Below are 25,120 nucleotides of genomic sequence, written 5' to 3'. Positions count from 1 at the left end.
TCAACACAATCCTTGGTTAAAGCTTTTTTTATTGGTTACAATATCAACTCATGGCAACATATCAGTATCACCAAGCCACTGTACAAATACACAAAAAGAATTGGTGTGAAAAAGACTATAAAAAATTATTCCATAACAAGTGATTATAATTTCACACAATAGCACTGTAAGAGAAATCATGGCACCATGTCCCTGGTTTTCACTAGCTTTAAAACACAAAAAATAAATAAGACTGTCAGAATAGATCAGAGCCAAAAGGCAGTGCATTCATTTGTGTTTGTGGTGATCGCAAAATGTAACGCTAATTATCAAAAGGACAGCTGGGGTACAACTTCAATGTTTGATTCTCGTGTGTTTGTTTCTCTCGATATGCGCTACTCCGTTTTACGATTTTTAAAAGAACCCCTCTAAAACACTGCTTCGATGCATGGATAATATTCCACCTCAGTCCACGAGTAAACAGTTCACATGTAAACGCAACACATGCTGATTTACTTACTTACTTTTCCCTTAGACCTGTAAATCCAGGCAAGTACAAGCTCAGGCTTTTCAATTACTTTGGCTATGTATGTCAAGGAGATTTGAAAACCAACACACGCTGCGTTCGTTGCAGACTGGGTCTCGGCATCCCATCCGGTAGAGCACATGCAGTCACGACTGCTCTTATGACATAGTTGTTTCATATGATGAATACAACTAAAGGAGACAAAGGAAATACAATGACATGGTCAAATACAGGGAGATTGAGCACCTTTGACTATTGATGCCTAGAAACCATTGGTCCCAGCAAACTAACCTGGTCATTGGGACTGCACAGGCACATGTTAATGCGGTCACTATTTTAGTAATAATACTGTTGCATCTTATTGAGCACTGTGGTCAAGCCTCTGGGGTGTTCTTTGTGTTACAGAATATACTTTTTTTTGGCTAGTAAGGGCTGTGGTGCTGTATTGTCACAGATGATGTCTGAGCTGAAGAATCAACACAACCAACTTCAAAGTTGCTTTCGGGAGTTTGGGTAAGGTTCCCTGGCAGCCATGTTGATGTAAAATGACCAAACTTCATCCTGCCTTTTTATCTGCCATCTGTATTTCCTGTCTTAAAAGGGCTACGTTCTCTCATTGGATCCTCATCATTCACAATGGGTAGATTAATTTCATATGGGGAAATGAAAGCAAAACAGAAAGTGATTCAATAACATTGAAGGAATATCCATAAGTTCTGGACACTTCTCTTTTATTGGGCACCTTATGAAGTCAACAGAGGACCTTGTTACAGGCCAAGTGTAAAGAAAATGACACAGATTAGATTTTGATTCAGGGGGAAAAAGCTGGCACTTTCTGTAAGCAAGCGAAGAAACACAATGAGTTGTCAATTATGACATGTTTTCAGTTCACAGCTCAGGGTCAGTGGGTAACATTGGCACAAATGCGAAAAGTAACACTTATTACCGGCATGTATGTTACCCACACAGATCAGTGAGAATTTCAACACTGATATGGAATACATTTTACATCCAAGTCAGCTCAAGGATGTGTTTTGTGTTTTTGGGGCTTAATAAACCGCCAGCCATTTCTTTTACATTTATTCTCAAATTAATTAATGCAAAGCCAGGTAAAACAGCTAAAAACGTACAACCAAATAAACGGCTACTATAAATCACTAAATGATCAAAGGGTTTTCTTTGTAATCAATAAATACAACAAATTGTACGACAGAAAGCAGAATTGTATAAAATAATGTACAGCACTTTCGAGAAGCTATTGGAAGATGCATGCTGTTTGCAGGTCTTCGGTTGTGGTCATCTGTAAGCTTGGCTTTTAGTGTTTACTCTAGTACTGACAAGTCTCTGTGCTTCACAATTGCTTGATTTCAGCAAATCATTTGACTTTGTTATAGCAGGTTATTGCTGCCTGCCTCATTCTTTACCCAGTGCCAATATTTGAAAAGGAGACAATTATCTTTTAAAGTAACTGTCCAGTGTTTCCAGATTTCTATGAAATATGACCTATAATCACTTATTTTATTGTATGTTAAAAAGCAGCTTTTCTGTGTTGGAATGGTGTGGGCATACCCCAACAACAGAACTGTGTGGGCATTGACCGATCATTAAAAAGATTAGCCCGCTGATTGGCCAGCTCATCCTCTATGAGGAAATTATTATTATTATTATTTTTAAAGTGTTTTGTCCCCAAGTTAAGCTTTGGCCACAAATACGAGTATAGGATGAGTCGACAGAAGTTGACAGAATATTAACTTTTAAAAATAAGATTTTCACTGGACAATTACTTTCACATTCTCTTGGGCCCACTTGAAATAGTGGAGCCTCATTAGGCGACTAAGGGATAAAGGTCAAGTGAACTGCCTACAGGTGGAGATAAAAAGCCAAAGTCTTGAACAAGCAGGCCCAACATTTGAGTTCCTGACCAGTTCCGGTCAATGTTGGCAATGGGATTGGCTTCGTAGCATGTACAGTAAGGCAGAATGGAGATTTAACTGATCTCAAGCCACAGACCATTCTGATCCATTCCACATGGATCCAATCCATGTACTGTTATCTAGATATTTTAGGATGTTATGGTGTATAACTCAAAAATAGGCACCCTTATTGAAGCGTTGCCTCCCAACCAAAGTTATCTTGCGAGGAAAACGGAAAATGACTGATGCACAAACTAACAAAGTATTGTGAGAGATACTCCCTTTCCTCTATTGATGAGTATGTTGCATGTGCTCTTTGCTTACATTTGGACTACAGTTTGTTGTGTATTATCTAGCTCTCTACCAAGTGTACTTTCTTTGCTAGCAGTTTTAAGTATTTAAAACTGTTCATAACATTTGTTTTGGTGAGAAGAAACGTTACGTGTTAAATACAGACAATTTTTTTTTCAAGCATTTCTTTTTTTACAGGCTCGTGGTGGCACTAGTGTGATTTTGAGTGGCTGACGAGATTTCTGAACCAAGAGCGTTACATTCCACACTCAACTAAACCACCCTATTGATGGTCATCAAGAAATTTTTTTAAATCCCTAGAATTGAAGAGGACATAGCAAAAAGCTATTACAGGCATCTTCCCTCATGTCCACTCATAGGGAAGGAATTACGAGAGTCACTCACTGCTCATATAGTGAGCAGTCTTTCCTTTTCACATCTTTTCACAATGCTTCTACTGACCAGCCTATGGTAGAGATTGTATAGACTGCCAGCATTTCTGGTTCTCAGTACTTATTTAGTCTTACGATACAGGCTTGAGCTAGCTCCAGGATCACATTCCTAGTAACCCCCCCCCCCCCCCCCCCCCCCCCCCCCCCCTGTCAGTTTGGGGCCCTACGTTTCAGACCTTTTGGTCCTAGGTTTCAGACCGGCCCCCGTCTCCATCCGCAGTGGAGACGTAAAGGCTTTGGGGTATATGCAGTAAAGTCTCTATTAGTGAATGATCGCAACATATTTATTCCATATCACACTGTTGTTGATTTGCAAGGCGTGGGAGTGATGTTATACTATTCGCCATACAACAGCGGTTTTGAACACAGCCCGAGACCCCTGCGAGTCTCTCTAGGCTGTCGTTTCACGCTGTTTGAGTTTGTTAGAGGGGCTTAGCGAGACTGCGCCTCCAAACAACTACGGGAGCTGTGTATCAATACCTAGTTAAACCAGTTTCTAGAAAAGGGATTGGGCTAAAACGCCGCCAAGACTAAAACCTAACCTTTGTAGTCTAGAAGCTGTCTCTACAAACGACCACAACGGCTCTGTTTAGAAAAGAAAGCCATGTTTGTTTAGAGGAATGCCAACAGATCACAACTCCTATCGTTACCGCAATCATCAACATATGAATATACAGTATTATAGTTATAGAACGTGTGTATACCTTTGCCGGTAGACCATCACACGCACATACACACACTCACACACACATGCATACTGACATGTACATTATGTTGTACATGGGGCAAGTGACAAAATCGGAATTGTGTTATCGTGTAGTACTGTGAATATTATATACATTAAACAAGTAAAACATAAGGCAAAAAAAACTAAACAAAACAAAAAAAACTCAAGGGTGGGAAATAAACTACAAAAGTATATACATACACATTATATGTGGATATATGATGCATATATACACACATAATGCTATACATATATACTGTATTTATATATACATTTACATACACAGACTGTCCTCTAATTTGGCGGTAACCATGGTAACATGCGCTCTATTCCCCCTGTCTGAAAAGAAGAGGGGATGCCAGGTTTTTTTTTTTTTTTTTTTTTGCAAATGTTTTAAAATCTCGTCTCATCATTTATTTTTTATTGGACTAACTGTACGTACTTGAAAACCTCTGTGTAATAGGTGGGTAAAAAAACGTCACTTGGAAAGGTAGAAAGAGTTGTTACTTTCCCACAGCGGCGCTGGCTGTGGCTTGGAGGGTGGTTGGGTGAGGGGATGAGTTGGACAGGGGGGACTTTGCCTGTGTTGTGGAGTTGGTGGTGGGTTGGTGGGGAGGGGAGAAGACACAGTGTTCACCCTCAAGTCCAGCCCTGTGGTGTGGGTGGGTGGGTTGGTGGAGGGGGGGATAGAGGAGGAGGTGGAGGTGATGTGGAGGGTTTAGTTCCAGATTCGGAGGAAACTGTCCCATGAGCCCGTAGCTACGGCCATGCCATCGTCTGTCACGCCTAAACAGCTCACCCTGTTGTCGTGACCGGCCAGGACACCTAGAAAGAGAGAGGGAAAGAAACAATTTAAGGGTGATTAGGAGGCATTGTGAGTCATAGTACAGACAGTGTTTCACCAACTACTGTATGTACTGACTGTAAGTTGCTGTCCGTAAGTGTGACTGCCAAAAGAGTGCCTAGCACAAAAATCTGCATTATGTCCCTTCCTCTAACCTCAAGGGAGGTAACAAGAAAAGGTTGCATTTATTTTATTTTTTAAAGGGATTGGAATCCGTGCACTAGCTCCCTCAGCTCCCCCCACTGTACCTGCACGCTCGGCCTTGAGGGTGTCCCACACATTGCAGTTGAAGTCGTCGTAGCCAGCCAGCAGCAGGCGGCCACTCTTGGAGAAGGCCACCGAGGTGATGCCGCAGATGATGTTGTCGTGCGAGTACATCATTAGCTCTTGGTCAGCACGCAGGTCGAACAGTCGACAGGTGGCGTCGTCCGAGCCCGTGGTAAAGGCGTTGCCGTTGGGGAAGAACTGCACCACAGAGACAGAGAGAATGGGTTAGGTATATTGAATTAAGTTATTTTTGTTATAGTGTATTGTGTCATACTCACTGTTTAATCTAATGTCTATGACATGATGTTTTGTAATAATTTGTGTTACTGTATCAGTCATATTCTATGGTGTTCCTTTTTAAAGGCGTCAGTCAGCATGCTCTAGCTCAGCTGGCGCCAAGCGAACTCGGCTAGCCGAAACAAACAAGCGTGCTGGCATACTCCCTTAAAAGACCTTTGCTTGAAAAATGACAAAAAAGCGGCAATAGCACTGTTTGTCCACACCGTAGTCAGTATACACTTCCTCAAAATAGTCAGAATTAATTTAAGATAACTCAAGAAATCTGTCATTAATTTTGACGTTTTTGCCGAAGAGGTGTTAGTCACGCAATTTTACATCTAACTAAGATTGTTGGTGCAGTATTTTACAATGAAAAAATGTACATTAAAACGAGTCGTCTCTCGTTGAATGACAACAAAGACTTTATTGAAGAATCCCTACTGTTGACCAATCACCGCCGAAGACGTCGGCTCCAAACATCGGCTTGCATCCAGAATAAATGCTGTGTGCCCGAAAAGTCGAAACGAAAACGTCACAAAATGTCATCATAATATATGCACGAACTCTACCGAACTGTTTCGGCTGGGAAGCATGCCGTAACACGACAGGGTCGAGCGAGTAGAGATACCCCAAACAGTAAATATACACTGAGTGTACAAAACATTAAGAACACATGCTCTTTCCATGACATAAGACTGACCAGGTGAAAGCTATAATCCCTTATTGATGTCACTTGTTAATTCCACTTCAATCAGTGTAGATGAAAGGGAAGAGACAGGTTAAAGAAGGATTTTTAAACCAATTGAGAAATGGATTGTACAGTGCCTTCGGAATTATTCAGACCCCTTGACTTTTTCCACATTTTGTTACGTGGATTTTAAAATAGATTTTATTTTTTTAAGAAAAAGGAAATACTCAGCAATCTACACACAATACCCCATAATGACAAAGCAAAAACAGGTTTAGAAAAAAACTGAAATACCTTAATAACATAAGTATTCAGCCCCTTTGCTATCAGACTCGAAATTGAGTTCAGGTGCATCCTATTTCCATTGAGTCCACCTGTGGTAAATTAAATTGACTGGATATGATTTGGAAAGGCACACACCAGTCTATATAAGGTCCCACAGTTGACAGTGTATGTCAGAGCAAAAACCAAGCCATGAGGTCAAAGGAATTGTCCGTAGAGCTCCGAGACAGGATTGTGTCGAGGCACAGATCTGGGGAAGGATACCAAAACATTTCTGCACCTTTGAAGGCCCCCAAGAACATTGTGGCCTCCATCATTCTTAAATGGAAGAAGTTTGGAACCACCAAGACTCTCCCTAGAGCTGGCCGCCCGGCCAAACTGAGCAATCTGGGGAGAAGGGCCTTGGTCAGGGAGGTGAACAAGAACCTGATGGTCACTCTGACAGAAATCTAAAGTTCCTCTGTGGAGATGGAAGAACCTTCCAGAAGGACAACCATCTCTGCAGCACTCCACCAATCCGACCTTTATGGACAGACGAAACCCACTCCTCAATAAAAGGCACATGACAACCCGCTTGGAGTTTGCCAAAAGGCATCTTAAGGACTCTCAGACCATGAGAAACAAGATTCTCTGGTCTGATGAAACCAAGATTAAACTCTTTGACCTGAATACCAATCGTCATGTCTAGAGGAAACCTGGCACCATCTACGGTGAAGCATGGTGGTGCCAGCATCATGTTGTGGGGATGTTTTTCCGCGGCATGGACACGGAGACTAGTCAGGATCGAGACAAAGATGAATGGAGCAAAGTACAGCGAGATCCTTAATGAAAACCTGCTCCAGAGTGCTCAAGACCTCAGACTGTGGCGAAGGTTCACCTTCCAACAGGACAACGAGCCTAAGCACACAGCCAAGACAACACAGGAGTGGCTTCGGGACAAGTCTCTAAATGTCCTTCAGTAGCCCAGCCAGAGCCCGGACTTGAACCCAATCAAACATCTCTAGAGTGACCTAGAAATAGCTGTGTAGCAAAGCTCCCCATCCAACCTGACAGAGTTTGAGAGGATCTGCAGAAAAGAATGGGAGAAACTCCCCAAATTCAGGTGTGCCAAACTTGTAGCTTCATACCCAAGAAGACTCGACGCTGTAATGGCTGCCAAAGGTGCTTCAACAAAGGGTCTGAATACTTATGTAAATGTCATTTCATTTTTTTTTAATGTTTATTAGCAAAATATTAGAAAAACCTGTTTTTGCTTTGTCATTATGGGGTATTGTGTGTAGATTGATGAGGGAAAAAATTGTTTTAATCAATTTTAAAATAAGGCTGTAACGTAAAAACAAATTGTGGAAATAGTGTCTGAACACTTTCTGAAGGCACTGTAGCGGTATGGTAGTAGGTCTCAGGCACACCGGTTTGTGTCAAGCTGCAACATTGCTAGATTTTTCACCCTGAACAGTTTCCCGTGTGTATCAAGAATGGTCCACTACCCAAAGAACATCCAGCCAACTGTGGGAAGCATTGGAGTCAACATGGGCCAGCATCCCTGTGGAATGCTTTCGACACCTTGTAGAGTCCATACCACCAACGAATTGAGGCTCAGTTTCTCTTTTCAGGATTAACATGACATAGTCAGACAAATCTGTGTCAAATTCTTGCAGTATTAGCAAAGAAACTGAATATCTAGTTTGGTAACCGGTCTGGTAACAGATGTTTGTCTGCTTTACAGTACCGTCCTACAATGTAAGGTTCTTCATAACAAAACGATACATATATTTCCTGTGCCTCCTACTCACGCAGACGGCGTTGATGTCGGACACGTGACCAGTGAAGGACTGCCTGCACATGCCGTCCCGGACATCCCACAGCTTGGAGGACGCGTCACAGGCCCCCGACACAAAGGTCTTGAAGTCAGGGCTGAGGGACAGGCTCATCACGTCCCCCGTGTGGCCCGTGAAACTGGTGGCCATCTGGCCAGTCTCGATGTCCCACAAAGCGCTGAGAGCAAGAGTGGGGGGGATGGGAGGAGGTATGAGTGTACAATGGAAATGTTAAGACTTGAAATGAATTGATGATGAATGGGGAGGTGCACTGGGTTCTCCTCTCTCTCTGTGTGTGTGTGTCAGTGTAGTCTGTAGGGTGGAGCGATGTCAACCTTTGTCCTATCGTGATTATGTAACCCATAAATCATTGTGATATACGATGCTATCGCCCCATATTGGCCAACCCAATTTGATTGAGGTTTTTTTATTGAAAATAAGTTGGGCTATAGAGTGAAATCGAATGTGACTGGACGGGTCACAACAATATCCTGGGCAGAGGCTAAGTGCAGGCAAATCTTGTCCTAATATTCCTTTCTGGTGGAGGAGCTTCAGCATGGAGCAGGTTTGTGTGTGTCTGTTTGGAGCTCTGGGATGGAGCCGTGATTCTCTGAGGAATGGGCTGTCTTAACGCAGTGACGTCATTGGCTGGATAGAAACAGTCTACAGTCCTCAAAACTGGATAATAATTGCTTTATTTTGCCTCGTAAAATAATAGAAAAATAAATAATATTGTTTGTTCTATCTATCATACAATCTATCATAAATGCCTAGGCTTAGGCTATAGACTTTCATTCTTGAAAGCCACAACTTTAGGACAACATCTTCGTAGGCTAGAATATTTGGGAATTAAACCGCTGCTCATAACTTGAATTGGCCTTAAAGCTTTTATGATAGGCCAGTAAGAGGAATGAGGATAAGTTATTGGCCATTTGGTTTTTTAATCTCGTTTGGAGGGATTTTCCCGGCCCATATGGATAATTTCTTTCTTAATAAACTCAAACTTGATTAAACTTGTCCTTAAATTTTTCTATAGGCTATTGATATTGTTTGTTCTCTCTCATTATTAGTCCCCTGGCTACCTTGTGTTTTTAGGCTCAAATTACGTTTTGAGACGGAATGCCGTTACATTCATTGTTTTATCGGGAGAAAGCCATGCATAAAATGATGAAGCGTAGCCTATCGAATGGAGAGAGAAGGGAATATAGGCTACGTTCTTTTAAAACAGCTAAACACAAGATAGTTAATAAGGATTGTCTTATTTAAAAAAAATGTTTTTTAAATGAATAGGTTCAGGCTATAGACTAAAAGCCAATGCATCCGACAGAGAGAGAGAGCGAGAGAATATTGGACCTTTTGTACTGTTTTGGTGGAATTCTCTGCTCTGTTTACCCTACATTCCTCCCTTGCATTCTGTATACAACATATTTATTGAAATAGGTTATAGCAAATAGGAATAAGCAAATTACTTGGAATGTCACTTGTGTGCTGCCCTGCTGTGTGCTGGAGACTCCCGTTCTTTACTGCGGGGCAACCAGTCAAGTTCAAATAGGCTAAAGCATTGTCGGTCACATCACGATGCCGTTACCATTGACGATGGATGTCAATCATCGTCAATAGAAGATGCTATCGTATTATCATAACCCTAATAGTCTGTGTGAGTAGTATTCACGGGAGCTGGCGTAGAGAGGGCTTTTGTAGCACCAGAAACCAGAACAAAACCAAGACAAAGCCTTATAAGAGCGGTGGATGCAAAGCTATTGGACAAAGGATATCATCTAGACACAAGTTGTGTTCCCCAAATAAGTGTTCCTCCCACACTAGATCAACAAACTCACCAGGTGGTGTCCCCGGAACTAGTCACAATCTGGTTGTCGTCCAGGAAACGACAGCAAGACAAATAGCCTGAAAAATAAAGGATGAAAATAACCATGCAGGCTTAATCCACACGATTCACATCAATACCATAACAAGCCATCACTGTGGTCTTCAGTGCATCCACTGCCCTTGTTCACCCCACATATTTGACAGTAGTGGACAGGTGTAAACAATATGGAGAAGAACTAGTCTCACCCGTATTCATAAACTATCTCAGAGTAGGACTGCTGATCTAATATTGTTTTTTCCTTTTAGATCATAATGAATAAGATTATATTAATTATGGGTGTAACTGATCCTAGACCAGCACTCCTACTCCGAGATGCTTTATGAAACGGGCCAAGATCTGCAGGGGATATTGAATAAGGGCAGAGGTGAGAAATGCTTTTGGAATTAAAAAAGGTTATCTGGGTTTAAACCACTCCAAAAAGTTGATGAGGTGAAATTGTGCTATTTCCTTTCTAAAATTGAGGGATTCCGCCTCTTAAAAAGAGCCTTCTCCAGTGTGTACCTGTGTGTCCGGGCAGCTCGCGGGTGACACGCACGTTGCCCTCACGGGTCTTCAGGCTGTAGATGGAGCAGATGTTGTCCAGGCCTCCGCACGCCACATAGTTCCCAGAGGGCGCGTATGCACAGGTCATCACCCAGGAGGAGCGCAGCGGGATGGCATGCATCTACGGAATACACACACACGATCAACGTCTGTTACCTCCAGGGTTGCAATCAAAAATTCATAAGCGTTAAGACTTGAAAGGAAGGACCAAATCCTAACTTGAGATCTGAACGCATAACCTGTAACCTGATCTGCAAGTTACGCGTGCAGATCTTATGTTAGGAACCTTTCTGAAGTGAATTGACATTCAATTTGGGAATAGAAATATCCTGGTAGAAAATAGGAGGAAATTATTTTCAGGCGAATTCACTTCCTAATATAACCTAAATGGTAATTGAATTGACCCCAAACGTGCCTTAGCTCAATCACCCAGGGGAGTGGAATGTGATGCAGTATACAGAGGAGAATCAAGGACAACGAGGATGGTACTGTTTGCTACAGTGTGAGGGGAGATATAGAGGATACTTTACAGGTGATTGTTTGTCTTTGATGTTATTTGAGAAAGGTTACACAGGTGCAGTTTAATGTAGGTCTCACCTTGTTTGTTGTGTAGCTGTCCCAAATGATCAATTTGCCATCCTGGGAGGCACTTACAAGTAACCTAGACGCCATTTAAAAAAAGAGAATGGTTTCAATATATTGAAGAGATTGACCTGTCAGCACAGCACACTGGCATATATTCACAGGAACAAAAAAGCAATGAAACTAGTTAGAGCATACCTAATGCATGCATAACTAATGTAGCCAGAAAAGCTGCTGCTTCCAAAGCAGTTTAAATGTGGTGTGAACTCCAGAGCCCTCTCCCTCTTTCTCTCCCTCCCTCCCTCCTTCCCTCCGGTGGGACACCCCACATGCCAGGATCGCAGTGTGAACCGTCCAGGATAGCGACCACTTTGGATGAGCCATTTCATGTAATATTCATGGGCTCAGTCATCTGAAAGGCTCTACAGTCGAGAGGGGGGCAGGGAGAGACAGAGGGAGATAGAACGAGAGAAGGATAGAGGAGGGGATGGAGAGCAAGAGAAAAGTGGAGAGAGAGGGGGGGAAACAATAGAGAGAAAGAGGGAGGAAGAATAGAGAGGGGAGGTGATAGAGAGAATGAAGGAAAGAAAGAGAGAGGGAGAAAGATAAACAGAGAGCCTGCCCCACCCCCCATCCCCCTGCCACCAACTGCTTGTGTTTCCGTCTCTCCAGTGATAGGAAGCGGGTTGGCACCCATCTGTAGCGAGCCAAGCACACAATAAAGGGAGAGCTGTGCCGCTGAAATGTCAACTGCTGTATATAAAATAAACACAGGCTGTTTGTCCTCCAGGTGGTTCACCCAGAGTGCAGACGCACACTCAGAAGTATTTGGGAGCAGTAAGAATGAGCTGGTAAGCATACATACTTGTAGTCCCATGGCTCACATATAAATCGAGCCTCAATTGGAAATCAGTCGGTCCAACTGTACTAGTGTGACTGGCAACAGTACACTGACTGGTAAAAATGTGCCACTGCTCTATGTGCCGTAGTATTGAACTAGCAGTCTATGGACTTTTTTTTGTAATTGAAATGTTAATGGCTTTGGTTTGGAACAAAGTTTCTGTCCAAAACCCACAGGACACAAGCAGCCAGTGCTTAAGACTATGGAGGTTTAGTAGTAGTAGTAGTAGTAGTAGTAGTTGTGTAGTTTTGAAGCAGTAGTGGTAGTAGTAGTAGTATATTAGTAGGATAGTAGCAGTAGTAGTACTAGTAGTAGTGGTACTAACTAGTAGTAGTACTAATAATAATAATACATTTCATTTGTATAGTACTTTTCATTAGAGTTACCTCATAGGACTTATGCAACAATAAAAAGACAATAAAATATAATTTAGAATCAAGGGGGTAAAGTAACAACAGCAAAAGTAGAAGTATATTAGCAGTAGAAGCATAGTAGCAGTAGAAGTATTGCAGTAGTAGTAGTAGTAGCAGTAGTATTGTCAGACCTGGAGTCGGTGCCCCAGTGCATTGCATAGATCTTGGCGAGGTGGCCCCTGAGAGTGCGTCGCGTTCTCATCTGTATCCGGCCCACTGAGTCCAGACCAGCTGTGATCTACCAATACGCCAGGTCCAAAGGAAACAACATCATTCATAAACTTCACACTAGTCCAAATATGTACATGTGAGTTTCATAGACTAATTGCTAGGCTATTTGCTTTATACCTACAGTGCATTCGGAAACTATTCAGACCCCTCAACTTTGTTCACATTTTGTTACGTTACAGCCTTATTCTAAAATGAATTACATTGTTTTTTCCCCTAATCAATCTACACACAATGCCCCATAATGACAAAGCAAAAAAATTAAATTTATCAGCCTTGAGATGTTTCTACAATTTGATTGGACATACATGGTACGCCCTGATACATGGTACATGGTAAGACTACAAAGACCTTGGGATTTCAGGTGGTCAAAAGAGGATCAAATTCAAGTGTAACAAAAAAAAAAACCTGCTCACTGGTTGTGATTGGAAAGAGCCTAAGGGGGGTCCTGTTTATTTAGACAAAGGTAAATGTTTGGCTGTATTTTATATCAAGCACACATGATAGCTTGATCCAAGCTATAACCGGCATTTAAATGTATTGTAAGTAAATGTGTAATCTTAATTTGTTGAATCCCTTACCTGCGAAAGAGTGGAGTCACTACAGGCTTTCCTAGCATCCTGTAACACAACAGCAACATGGCAATGTTCAGAGTTTGCGAGAGACAGAAAGAGTATATTGCAGAAAGTGGTCTAGTGTTAATATTATAATATGATTTAAATGGCTGATTGAAAATGCCAAGCAATACTATCAAATGATCACCTGAAACTTTACTGTTCAGATTTCTTGAGTCAAGGATTCAATACACACACACACACACACACACACACACACACACACACACACACACACACACACACACACACACACACACACACACACACACACACACACACACACACACTCAAACACACACACGCCCCATACCCGGATTTGATTGCGTAGTTGCTCCGCTTCCTGCCGTAACTGTTCCAGCTCGCTCATTGTCCCTCTGTGATGTGTTCAGGCCACGCTCCACTTGGAAAACTGGGTTTGTAAAAATCACACAGACCAGCTGACACCTGAAAAACACAGACAGATAGATAGACAGTCAGTCAGACGGACAGACACACTTTCAGAGGAGCACTTCCCTAGGCTGTAACAAACACGGACATCCTGCGGATGGGGCTGCTTTAGCCTGAATTGTGGGGCGCCGGCCTGTGCCCAGACACAGGCACCAATCACCTCCAGTCTGGTTCAAAAGGCCATTTAAATGCACAAGGCTCTGAGTCGCTGACCTTTTCAATTCAATCAACCGGGTGTTTTGCATTGTGCTGTTTTAGCTCCCTGTCCTGCAATTGATTCTGTTTGAATATAATTTGACGTGCAAAGGAGGGGTGTAACTGTACTGTAGCTCTATTGAGTGGATTGCGTTTATACACACACCCACGCTCGCACGCACACATACTGTACATACACACACTGGGCTGTGTGTGTGTCGCCACATCCTTTACCTAGGGGATTCTGAATGTGGGTCACGAGGCACTTACACACTCTCCAGAAATTTTTGGAGCGCTGGGCCCCCCTCATTTTCCAGGACATTTTGCAGCCTGCTGTCCAGAATTACAGCCCTGGGTTAATGTTTTAGTTCCATTTCTATAATTAGCAGCTAGGGCAGCATGCCTGTAAGATGTATTTTTTTTGTTCCACATTGGAAAACAAATAACGTTCATGATGTAGTAAAAAAAAAAGATTTGCTACACATTTAATAGTGCTCGTCAAAGCATTCATAGCAGGTGGTATTTCTGTTTATTGAATGCCCATGGGTGTATGATGCTTTATGAAATAAGGTTAACAAATAAGTGTTAAATAAGCATTAATAACCAAGCGTCAATGGCCTTTTCGCTAATAACCATGTTAAACCATGTTCTGCACTATGCAGAAATCGCTCCACTATTTCCTGGTAGCTAAAATTTGAATAGTTTGCCTAATTCCAGTTTATGTGACACAACAAGCAAGTATAGTGTAGAGAATCATTGTTTCATCTAAACCACTGTGAAATATATTTTTCATAACCAAAAATATTGTATTTTCAGCTGTTTGAAGCTGGTGTACAAAACCGAAATGAACAGACGGAAAAACTAAACTTAAAAACTAAACTTAAGAACGGGAAGCACAGAAATTGCGCACATAGAACAGATTTACCACTTCTTAAGACTTCTTAGAATGACAGATCTAACACACATTTCTATGTGAATTTGGTCAGGTTGCCCAGTTTTAAATAATCTTAATTTACATAACAGCATACTCCTTCCATATAGCCTACATAATGCACATGCACTTGAATGCTATTTTACAACTTCATTCAAAATCGACATTATTTAGGGCTTAGGTCAAGACTGTTTGCCATTTTTTCTGACTGCAGAATTACAAAAAATGTACGTCTGCATGCTTTTGGCGTCAGGTAGGAAGCGCACTGACAAAAATAAGACAGTGGAGAAAGAAAGACTTTTGCCTGGGAATTACGTTTCCTTCATGACACCTGCTGACGCAAGCCACCTGCAGAGCCCCTGACGTCAGTTTACCAGTGAAATGCTGCTGCTGGTGCCTTAATGCAATCTGATCCTTGAATAAATAATCCACTAGCTCATTTCCCCCCAACATCTGACACGCCCTAATTTCGGACACTCTCTAGCGGCTGGAGGATTAAATCACTTTGAGCTCAACAGTTAAATGGCCGGGAAAATAACGGTACGTTTTGCTACTAAAGACACCCTTCTAGCTAGCTGACCACCAATTTCATTGCAGCGTATGTATAGTTAAGTTAGGTTTTGAGAGTCTTCAAATAAGTCATATATATATATATATATATATATATATATATATATATGCACATTTTGTGGGACACGCTGTATATTGTAAAATTCGACTGCGCGACAGACTACACAATTTAATAACCAATTTTTTACCTACATTATTCATACTCATTTATATGTTAGTATTAAACTGTCAATCTACTTTCTCAAAACATAAGATTAATCTGTAAAATAAATAATGAGACATTATTTGGTTACAACACTGAAGAAGTCTACAGGAGGGCGCACCAGGCTACGCACTGAAAAGTTGACAGGCAAGTCTTTTTTTGTTTTTTTTACTGGAAGGCTAGGCAGCTAACTTTAGTCAACTATCAAGTAAACACTTCGGATACGAGGTTGGTGTCTCTTTTAAGAACAAAATTAAACAGATATATCTTGTAATTGAACAAAATAGTAAGGTAGCCAAATAACTGCTGATAATACGGGAAGTATTTTTGTTGCTAAACCGCTTATCAAAAAGCTGATAGTAGTAGTATTTCCACTGAAATGTCAAACATGCTAATTGGTAACCCGTTAGCTAACATTTTTACGACACCAGTAATCACAAAACATGGCTTGATCACAAGATTACACTGTTAGGGGCAGCAGGTAGCCTAGTGGTTAGAGCATTGGGTTAGTAACCGGAAGGTTGCGAGGTCGAATCCCCGAGCTGACGAGGTAAAACTCGTTCTGCCCCTGAACAACAAACACTGCCATCGTTGAAAATAAGAATAAATCAAATAAATAAACTGTTGAAGGTAATATATTTCTTAAACACTGTTGAATATAACAATAATCCGTGGGTCCTATGCTATACACTAGTGTACATGTCTCACTGGCCAACATAAAAGCTCATTTAATTTAAACTATTAGGCAGAAGACTATGCACAAAAGCTTAATTAAACCTGTTTGCGCATATGACATGCAAATGGAAAACAACAATCCTCAATAGGTAAGTACTACATTTCTACAACAACAGACTTTAAAAGTCGGCCCTAATGGTTCAATTTGAATTGTTCTCGCATTTTGTAAACTACTCTAAAACTTCAGTTTGTGGTCAAATTATGCCCCGTTCCAGAATCGAATTGCCCATATTTAGTGGTGTGTGGGATACAGACTGGCCGAGCAGCTTTCCTCCAGTGGTGGGAGATTGGGAGGCCCAGAGAATGGCACAGAGACAGGGATGACAAAGGGGAGCTCTGCGCTGGCTCCCTATTGTTTAGTGTGTGGCAGTGCTGCTTGGCACCACCTCAGCAGGCAGGCCCTAAGACTGGCCATGGGTGGGAAGCTCTCCACTCTACCCAGTGAAGACAGCCACCGCCCGCCCGCCCTGTTCAGCACAAATGTAACCAATGCCGAGACACACACCCGCGTGCGTGCGCATAAATGCATTCACAAATCAACATGAAATACATAAATACGTGCATATGACTCTCTCTCAAACACAGACACAGACACACACTGACGCTATGTCTGCTGGGGTAAAGCAGAATTCACCTAGATGACCTCAAAGCACATAGTACTACCAGGCTGCATCTTCCCTGACATCCGCTCCATTTAAACAACGTCGCCCGAGCAGTAATAGATTTTTTATTTGTACCGTTACACTTGCACCTGAAATTAGCACACCCACTTTTAGTTACAATTTTGAAGTGTAATACTATTGGGAATATTGTGTCTGATCACAAGGCCATTAACATGACCTCTCCTGGGAAGGTCACCATGTCAGACTTGTCTGTAACCTAATCCTAGGGATTACCATGGTTTCATATTTGTGTAATGTATCCAGCTTCATATTGAATTGATTTGATATTGATATTGATTGATCAATTGATCAATCAATTGATATTGATTGATTTTCCAATTAACATTGTCTCTGGTGAATAGGTATTGCTGGCTGAATAGGAATCATTAACGTGTAATGCATGGGTTTGGTCTGATATGTGTGTGATTTCATGTTAAAACCCCTGCAATAGGCTAAAGCCATGTTTGTTATTGTTAATGTTTGGAGTGGTAGATGTTGGTCATATCATGCAATGAAAGTGTGATATGAGTAGGAAATGTCTTGAGAGAATTAAACAACATTGTGTGCATACACGTGTGTGTGTGTTGTGTTTGAGCGGGTGTAGGTGCACATGTTCTTGGGATGAAATCGTATGTCCATGTGTATGTTCTTCTAGCTCCAATGAGGTGACACATCTCTGCAGAGAGGTGGAGGTGGCCTAAACATTGGGTGAAAGCAAAAGGAGGCAGGGCAGCCCCACCAGGTGACGACTTGTTCAGTTCACAGAACATTCAAAACATCTGGAGAATGGCGGAAATATCAGGTGACTTGACTTCCCAAATGATTTGCTGGACAAGCTGAGTATTTACATTGGTCAAGTGCAGCCATTGGGAAATACATTAAATACATTCAGTATATGACAGACGCATATGGATATCAATCATGATCTTCATATCTTCTCTAATAAATCATTTGCCACTTAGGCCTACCACAAATCCACTGTAATTGTGACCATGAAAATATTTGCCCAGTATGTTTTTTCTACAGCCTACCTGTGCACAAAGAGCTACAGTATTACTGGTCAAAGTTTGCATACTATGATAACAGCAGTTGTAATGCTGTTTACCCTTTACAACACTTCACTACAGATGTAGGATCTTAATTTGAGCCAGTTTGCTACAGCAGAAAAAGTATAAGGAAATGTGAATTATTATGTGAATTATAATTAATGGACATTTTTGGAAGGGTTGATCAATTTTCGTAAGGGAAAATAAAGTCTGAAATGTCAAAGTTAAAATTACAAACTTCAGAAGCCTTTTAAAACCTCCAATACACTACACGTTTTAAATGTCCTGCATTGCAGGCAAGTTCTCCTGCAACAGGGCGATCAAATTAAGGTCCTACATCTGTACCTCACTGATCTTGTTGGAGGACTCATTAAAGCCGTCTTGTCAGGATATTGCTTAAAACTCTATAATACTGCAGAAGTATAACAATAACTGATAGGCATACAGCTAAAACAAACACTGGGCTAGTTATAGGCTTAGACTATAACGATTAAAAAGATGGCTGTAATTTCAATGCGGATTGTGGATAATTTTAGACAGATAACGTTAGCAGATACATGAAAGTTCCAACTTTGTTACAATACTGTTACAATGTTGTTACAATATTGTTACATTGTAACAGCACCACAACACACACACACACACACACACACACACACACACAGAGAGAGAGAGAACTGGAAGGTTATCTGTTCTCAGTGTTCTGACAGAATCTTGAACACGTGTTGCTTTGACAAGATTAAATATTGAGATATATTAGATTTGATATAATCTCCAAACAATATCAATGATGGTGGCATGCATTTTCAAGACTATGAAACTAAGCAATATGCGCGCCGTTACATTGGCAGCCTTGCTACAAATTGCCGCTCGAATGAAGGCAGAATGTCATCTATAATTGATTAATGTAAATAATGTAAATATATATAATACTCCCGGTATCTTGCTCTACATATCTGAATAAGGCTTCGTTATATTCGTGAATATATATTTTTATCCTATAGCCTACAGTAGGCTAGTTAATTTCCGTCCGACGGTGATTTGACAGTAAAAGGCCGCGTTTCGATAACACCGAATTTTCACCAATAAAAGCTTCACCGAGAAAAACAGCAAGCCTTGAAATAGATATAATTAGCTATTAAGATGACCACTACTCAACACGTCGCTTTTTAACGTATCAATTTCCCCCCTAATGTTTTGCAACCTCAATGCAAAACAAAGGCCGACATCACGCAGTATTGTAGGCTATAGCCTAGGGTTTACCCAAAGCAGGAAATAAAAGGCAAGAAAATGCTAAGAGATACAGCTCTCCAGAGCACACGTTATTACCTGAAACTTGATTTTTTTTTTGGGGGGGGGGGGGGATTTCCACGTCGTTCCAATCTGTGCCACAGTAGTCCGTTTTCAAATGGCATACATGGTCCCAGCTGTGAAAGAAATGTCAAGATAGCGCTATTAGTTTTCAGACAATTTAACAGATTTAAAGGGCCAGCCAGTCGCGCAACTCTGGCAGGATTAGACTGAACGTTCACCAAGCAATCTAATCACCACACCCATGAAGAAACTGGGAACATGGCAACAGCCTACACCGAGGGGTGCACTCGCAGAGATGTCGTACATGTTCATTTTACTCATTCCTAAAACACGTTTAAACGTATTCTTAAGACAATATCTTGATTTATATCAGTGATTTTTCTCCACTTAGAGAAGTGTCCCGTTTTCTTGTACAATAAGGACCAAATCAATCGTGTCGCAATATCTTTGTTTCACCCACAGGAAAATGGTATTGACTGTCAGCTCCCTCAACAAAAATAAATAACTGAGTACAGGAAACAAATTGTTACAGTGTAGGTGAACACCTATCGCGGAGGTCTGAACGATACGATATTGTTTTAAAATGTTATTCTTGGTTTAAGGAGCTTGTAACGCCGACTACATGTTTTATTCCTTTCTTCATCATGTTGTATGGTTACAGTTGTGGCTTCTGAGCCATACAGTGGATTGAGCATTGGGAAGTAGGCTAAAGTGTGCAGGAAGGGGATGACATAGTGCTTTACTATCAGGCAATTACAATGTAATTCAGTGTTTTCTAAATGTTCATAAGTGATTATCAATGCAAGTTGTTTTGAAGACTTTGTCAGTTCTGTGTGATTAGGCCTTCACTATTTTTCTCTTGATATGCAAAACATAACCAAAACATGAATTGCCATATTGAATACTATGTTCTTACAATACAAAACACTTAGTTCTTACTGTAATAGGCTAAATGTTTTGGCTTATGTAGGCAAGTACCAATTAATTATCTAGATATATTGTAGTAGTGAAATAAAATGATTATTGGGATAACCATTATACACACCTAGGGCATACTTATACAGACTACCTATAGGCCTGCACATTCATCCAATCCTGGAGATCTCTCACATTGTGCACACACTAAAAGTGCCAGTTAAAATTAGCTATATGTTTCTGGTGTTCTGAACCTGTATCATATGATTCATCATGTACGTGTTTAGTCATTTCTGATCATTCTTGATAGCACCAGGGAAAGGTGTGTCTGGTCTGGCTCCAGTGTAAAGGGGGTAAATAGTAGAATAGGATTTCTCTCCATTAGGACATGCTGAATTTTTTATGGGGCCAATGAAAGAGAACAGTGGGATAGGCTTTTCCTCATCTCTGCGAGAGCTATAATCAATGAAGGGGAGATGAAAGTTGCACAGCCCTTGGTTTCCTTTTGGAATAGCATGGGGTCAGATTAAGTCTAATTGAATTCACACAGCAGTAGATTACCTCAGTCGATCCCTTTTCCTAAATGCATTATAGGGATTAGGATTAAAATAATAGCTAGTAGAGAGTCACATGTTGTTAATTCGAGGATGTAGGCCTATGTTGCAGGGTTTGATATGCTGTGGAGGCCATTAACATAAATCAAAAAGACTGATGAAAATCACAGGATGTCATAATTTTAAATGCAACTGAATGATTTTGCCAATTCATGTCTGAAATGATGTAACATTTAACTATTCTGAGGTGTGAACATCACCACAACAAGACAGAACATAATCTATTCCTGTCAAATTTTGGCAGTGCTCTCGCAGTTTTATATCAACGTCATATATTCCAATATTAGCTGATATCTCTCGTTTCTCCGAAAAAAAGAGGTGTTAGTCACGTCCCCTGTAACACAACACAGGGCAAATTACATTTAGTTTTGTTTTGTAACCTTTTCACCTAGGTGTGGCTAAATGCAATATTCTGGCCTGGGCAGCCCTAATATTGCCGTATATAAATGTTGTTGAGACCAAACCTGGCTCACCTTGACAACTACACAATAATGTTAGTAGCTTTGTAGCCAATAATCAAATTCAGATGAATCTATGAAAAATCATAACAGATTTCTATTTCCAATAAAAGCAAGGCCATAACAATCAAGTCAGTAAACTATCAAGTAAATTAACTGAAATGCATCCCAGTGGCTTTCTTTCTTTCTTTCGGGCTTGGTGATTAGATGTGAAGGGTAAAATAGCAATGTCATTTATTATCTTAAATCACATTGGGGTTTTTTGTAATCGTTTTTGTAATCAACCCTCCAACCATCTCATAGGTGTCATCCATCCCATATTGAAAGAGTTCATTAACCAACTGAAAATCAGAGTCAGGGTGTCCAGCAAGCGGCACATCATTCTTCAATCTGATCCCTTGGTCAATTGCTTGGCAACCAAAAGGAGAGGGAGGGAGCGAATTGCACTGTAAAAATAGAACATCAATAGCTTGATGTCTGGAAAAAAAGAGATGTTGCAGAAGCTATAAATAGCCTCAGAGCTCTGGACCAGGTACCCTGTGTGTACAATATCTCTATTGTCTTCCAGCCATGACAGATAACCATTTTCACACATCCTAACCTACCGTTGCAATGGGAACTGTCTAAAACTGAGACACAGTAACACTTCGTAAAACACTTAGGAGAAAATTGAGAGATTGGGGAATTTTGCTTGCTTAAATATTGTATCTGATGAAGATGATGCATTGATATCCTTAATTAACAAATGTCCCCTTGATTGCTGAAATTATTTACATTATGGTAAAAAATGTGACTGTAATAATACAAGTGTAGGTAAAATAATTTGGCAATGCCTACTTTAATAACATACACTATAATAGCACACATAGGGTGTTACAAATTAATAGCCTGCAACAAGCAATCATACCAGATCACATAATCTCACTTTGAACTTCATTGCTACCATTTTAGGGTACATACTGTAATGCCCTTGGAGGACTGCTCCGAAACAGCCATTAACACAATATGTAGGTGCCCAAGTTGAGAGGAGATGAGAAGCACTAATGGGATATCATGCCAGAATAGCTTTTGATATGCTATTTTTATATGCGTTCCCATTTTTTTTTTCACGCCTGATGTACTCCAATGACCTACATGTAGTACTGCCAGTGTATCAAAGGCAATTAAAACGTGTGCAAACAGTAAACCCTTAAAAGGCTATATCAGGCCATCAGACATATCTCCAGGGGAGGTTGGCCGTTGCCTGGGCAACCCTCACAAATGGCAACTGACGTCAAGAAGGTAGGAGAAATACCAGGGAGAGCCAGAGTTGTATGCATAATGGATCATTGAAAAAGGCCCTCTTGAAGAGTGCTAAAGTGACTTAAAATATGCGCACCTCTCTGGTTCAGCGCCTCCCTCTCTGCCACTCTACATCTGTGGAGGAGAATAGACATTGACACATCTAGAGTTGCACATGCTTTCACTGCCTGGCATGGCCCGACCCATTGAAATGAGCCATTCGGAACAACTATTCATCAACCATCTCGCCATCTGATGAACAGACTGTAAAATAAATCCTTTAACATTTATATAATTTGTCATCCATTGTTTTGCGATGGCTGGTCTCGCCTTGTGTGCGGGCGTTGCTGATATATACACTGGTGCTCTTTTGCATATGATAGAAAATATGGGCCCTGCTCTGTATTTCTACATGTGTATGCATAAGATGATTGTATACTCACTGAAACAAAGTCTGAAAAGACAATAAGATGAACAGTAAACCTCGCTCCCTATCCTAAACGTGATAAACCCTATAACCTATTCCAACGGGACCCACTGATGCTGTAGTTTTCCAAAACAATTAATCAATCCGAATATCTTGGTGAACATAAAGCATAACTACAGGCAATACCTCTGCTCCATTGGAAGGTTAATGTCTTATCTCAGAGCTATTGTTGGCCCATAAGAGGCTGTCACAGTGGCAGCTTGCTGAAGTGTCCTCATCATTTCTGTGATAATGCCTCTCGTGCGGTGTCTGAGTCACACACTAGAGAAGCGTGACACTTATCGAAATAGTGCACCTCAGTACTATGCAGATTGAGTTGGCCAAGTATACACCAGATGTACACTGCCAGGGGATAAACACAAGCACATACACTGGAAAGTTGCTATGATGCCTTACTTGAAATGGTTCTGACATTGTGGGAGAACCTACCAGCAGTGTTTCCATATTCAAAGACCACAACCAAATTGAGGCGATGTAGCCTCTTAAACTGCATGAGTGTTTGTTTTTGTTTTTAGGGAGGAAGCTCAAGAGGAAATGGACTATGAGAAGAAGTGAGAAAAGGACAGTGTGGCAGTCCAGGGGAATCCCAATAAGACTTGCTCAAATCAGAGGTGTAATTAACAATACAAGACTTGAGCTGACCTGCAGTATATTTCCCATGAAATGACTCAGGACAAAGTCATGTCTCTGTTGAATCTCTGAAATGTTCAACAGAGACATGCTCTCCATATCTTTTTGAGAAATTAGGAAAAGGTCATTCCAGATCTGAATTGACAGTAACTGTTCTGATTCTATTAACTGTCAAGATATTTAAAAAATGAATTCCACTTGGCCCCTCTCTCTTCATCAAAAAATGATACACAAAAAAAGACTGCACCTCCCTTCACAGTCGAAACCCTGTGATACCCGATTACTAATTCATTAGTAAGTATAAGCCCGCAATTAATTTGATTTGACATTTTGGTGCACCCCAGGCTCAAGACATAAGAAAAGACCAAGCCATTACCTCAGACTTGTGTGGCAATGATGCACACACAAATGCACACACACACATACTCACACATACTCACACATACTCACACATACTCACACATACTCACACATACTCACACATACTCACACATACTCACACACACACACACACACACACACACACACACACACACACACACACACACACACACACACACACACGCACACACACACACACACGCACGCACACACACACACACACACACACACACACACACACACACACACACACACACACACACACACACACACACACACAAACACAAACACACCTTGCTTGGAGCCACACTCACAGCTGATGTGAGTCTGTCTTGCCTACTACAAAATCTTCTCATGCCATACACACATAAGACAATATGTACAAAAACAGCATTGACAGTAAAACACATTCAGCTTTTACCTTTTTTTCAGTGCAGATAAGTGGGAGAGGAAGTAGGCGTTTTCCACATACGTCCTTAAGTACATGGACTGTAAGCAGACAGACGGTGTGTGGTTTCAGTTCTTCCTCTATGCTCAGTGACTGTGGATGTTGCAAGGAAGAGCAGTAATGTAAGAGAGAGCTGATGCATGAGGCTGAGGGCTGGATGTGTGTGTGTGTGTGTGTGTTGGCAGGCGGTGGGTGGGTGGGTGGGGGTGAGTGGTGGTGAGTGGTGGAGGGGGGCATGAGCAAAAGAGACCGTGGGTAGTATTTCTTTTTTTAAAGGGATATAACTTTATTTCTGAGGGCAGCTTGATAATGGCAATCATTAAAATACCATGCAAGTTGCACACTGCAACCGTCAGAGCTGACAGCAACCTGATTCAATTAATCACCTGGCCAAAATATGCAAATACATGATAATGGCTGCTAATAGTAGCCAAGTTACTGTTACTCATTGTGTATTTATTCCATGTGTTATTATTTTTCTATTTCTCTTTTTTTGTTTCTGCATTGTTGAGAAGGGCCGTAAGTAAGCATTTCACTGTTCGTCTACACCTGTTGTTTACAAAGTTT

The 25,120-nt window shown here is 41.1% G+C and overlaps 1 protein-coding gene across 3 annotated transcripts; it reads right to left on the bottom strand.

The window, feature by feature from the left end:
- Window positions 1-12: 12 nt before the first annotated feature.
- On the bottom strand, window positions 13-24,747 carry LOC110524014 (guanine nucleotide-binding protein subunit beta-4). Of its 3 annotated transcripts, XM_036977773.2 has the most exons (11): window positions 24,527-24,747; window positions 19,355-19,452; window positions 13,548-13,681; window positions 13,202-13,240; window positions 12,524-12,630; window positions 11,094-11,157; window positions 10,455-10,617; window positions 9,904-9,970; window positions 8,042-8,243; window positions 4,981-5,197; window positions 13-4,713 (listed from the first exon to the last, which is right to left on the bottom strand). In XM_036977773.2, exons 3-11 carry the CDS (start codon window positions 13,602-13,604, stop codon window positions 4,607-4,609), a joined length of 1,023 nt encoding a protein of 340 aa, XP_036833668.1. In that variant the 5' UTR covers window positions 13,605-13,681; window positions 19,355-19,452; window positions 24,527-24,747; the 3' UTR covers window positions 13-4,606. The 3 variants fall into 3 exon arrangements, with proteins under 3 accessions (XP_036833668.1, XP_036833669.1, XP_036833667.1); XM_036977774.2 differs by lacking the exon at window positions 19,355-19,452; XM_036977772.2 differs by lacking the exon at window positions 24,527-24,747 and having other exon boundaries at window positions 19,355-20,032.
- Between the last annotated feature and the right edge of the window lie 373 nt (window positions 24,748-25,120).

Source organism: Oncorhynchus mykiss, chromosome 5, assembly GCF_057628025.1.
Source record: "Oncorhynchus mykiss isolate SJ-2025 chromosome 5, ASM5762802v1, whole genome shotgun sequence".
NCBI classification, from domain to species: domain Eukaryota; kingdom Metazoa; phylum Chordata; class Actinopteri; order Salmoniformes; family Salmonidae; genus Oncorhynchus; species Oncorhynchus mykiss.
This window is presented reverse-complemented; position numbering and strand designations above follow the sequence as displayed.

What these genes read in the sequence shown, in the direction of transcription:
- LOC110524014 (XM_036977773.2), bottom strand. Translation starts at nt 13,604, where the DNA reads ATGAGCGAGCTGGAACAGTTACGGCAGGAAGCGGAGCAACTACGCAAT. An exon ending in GTGACTCCACTCTTTCGCAG is followed by an intron (nt 12,631 to 13,201) that starts GTAAGGGATTCA and finishes GCGTATTGGTAG; the next exon opens with ATCACAGCTGGTCTGGACTC. An exon ending in AGTTCCGGGGACACCACCTG is followed by an intron (nt 8,244 to 9,903) that starts GTGAGTTTGTTG and finishes TCTTGCTCTCAG; the next exon opens with CGCTTTGTGGGACATCGAGA.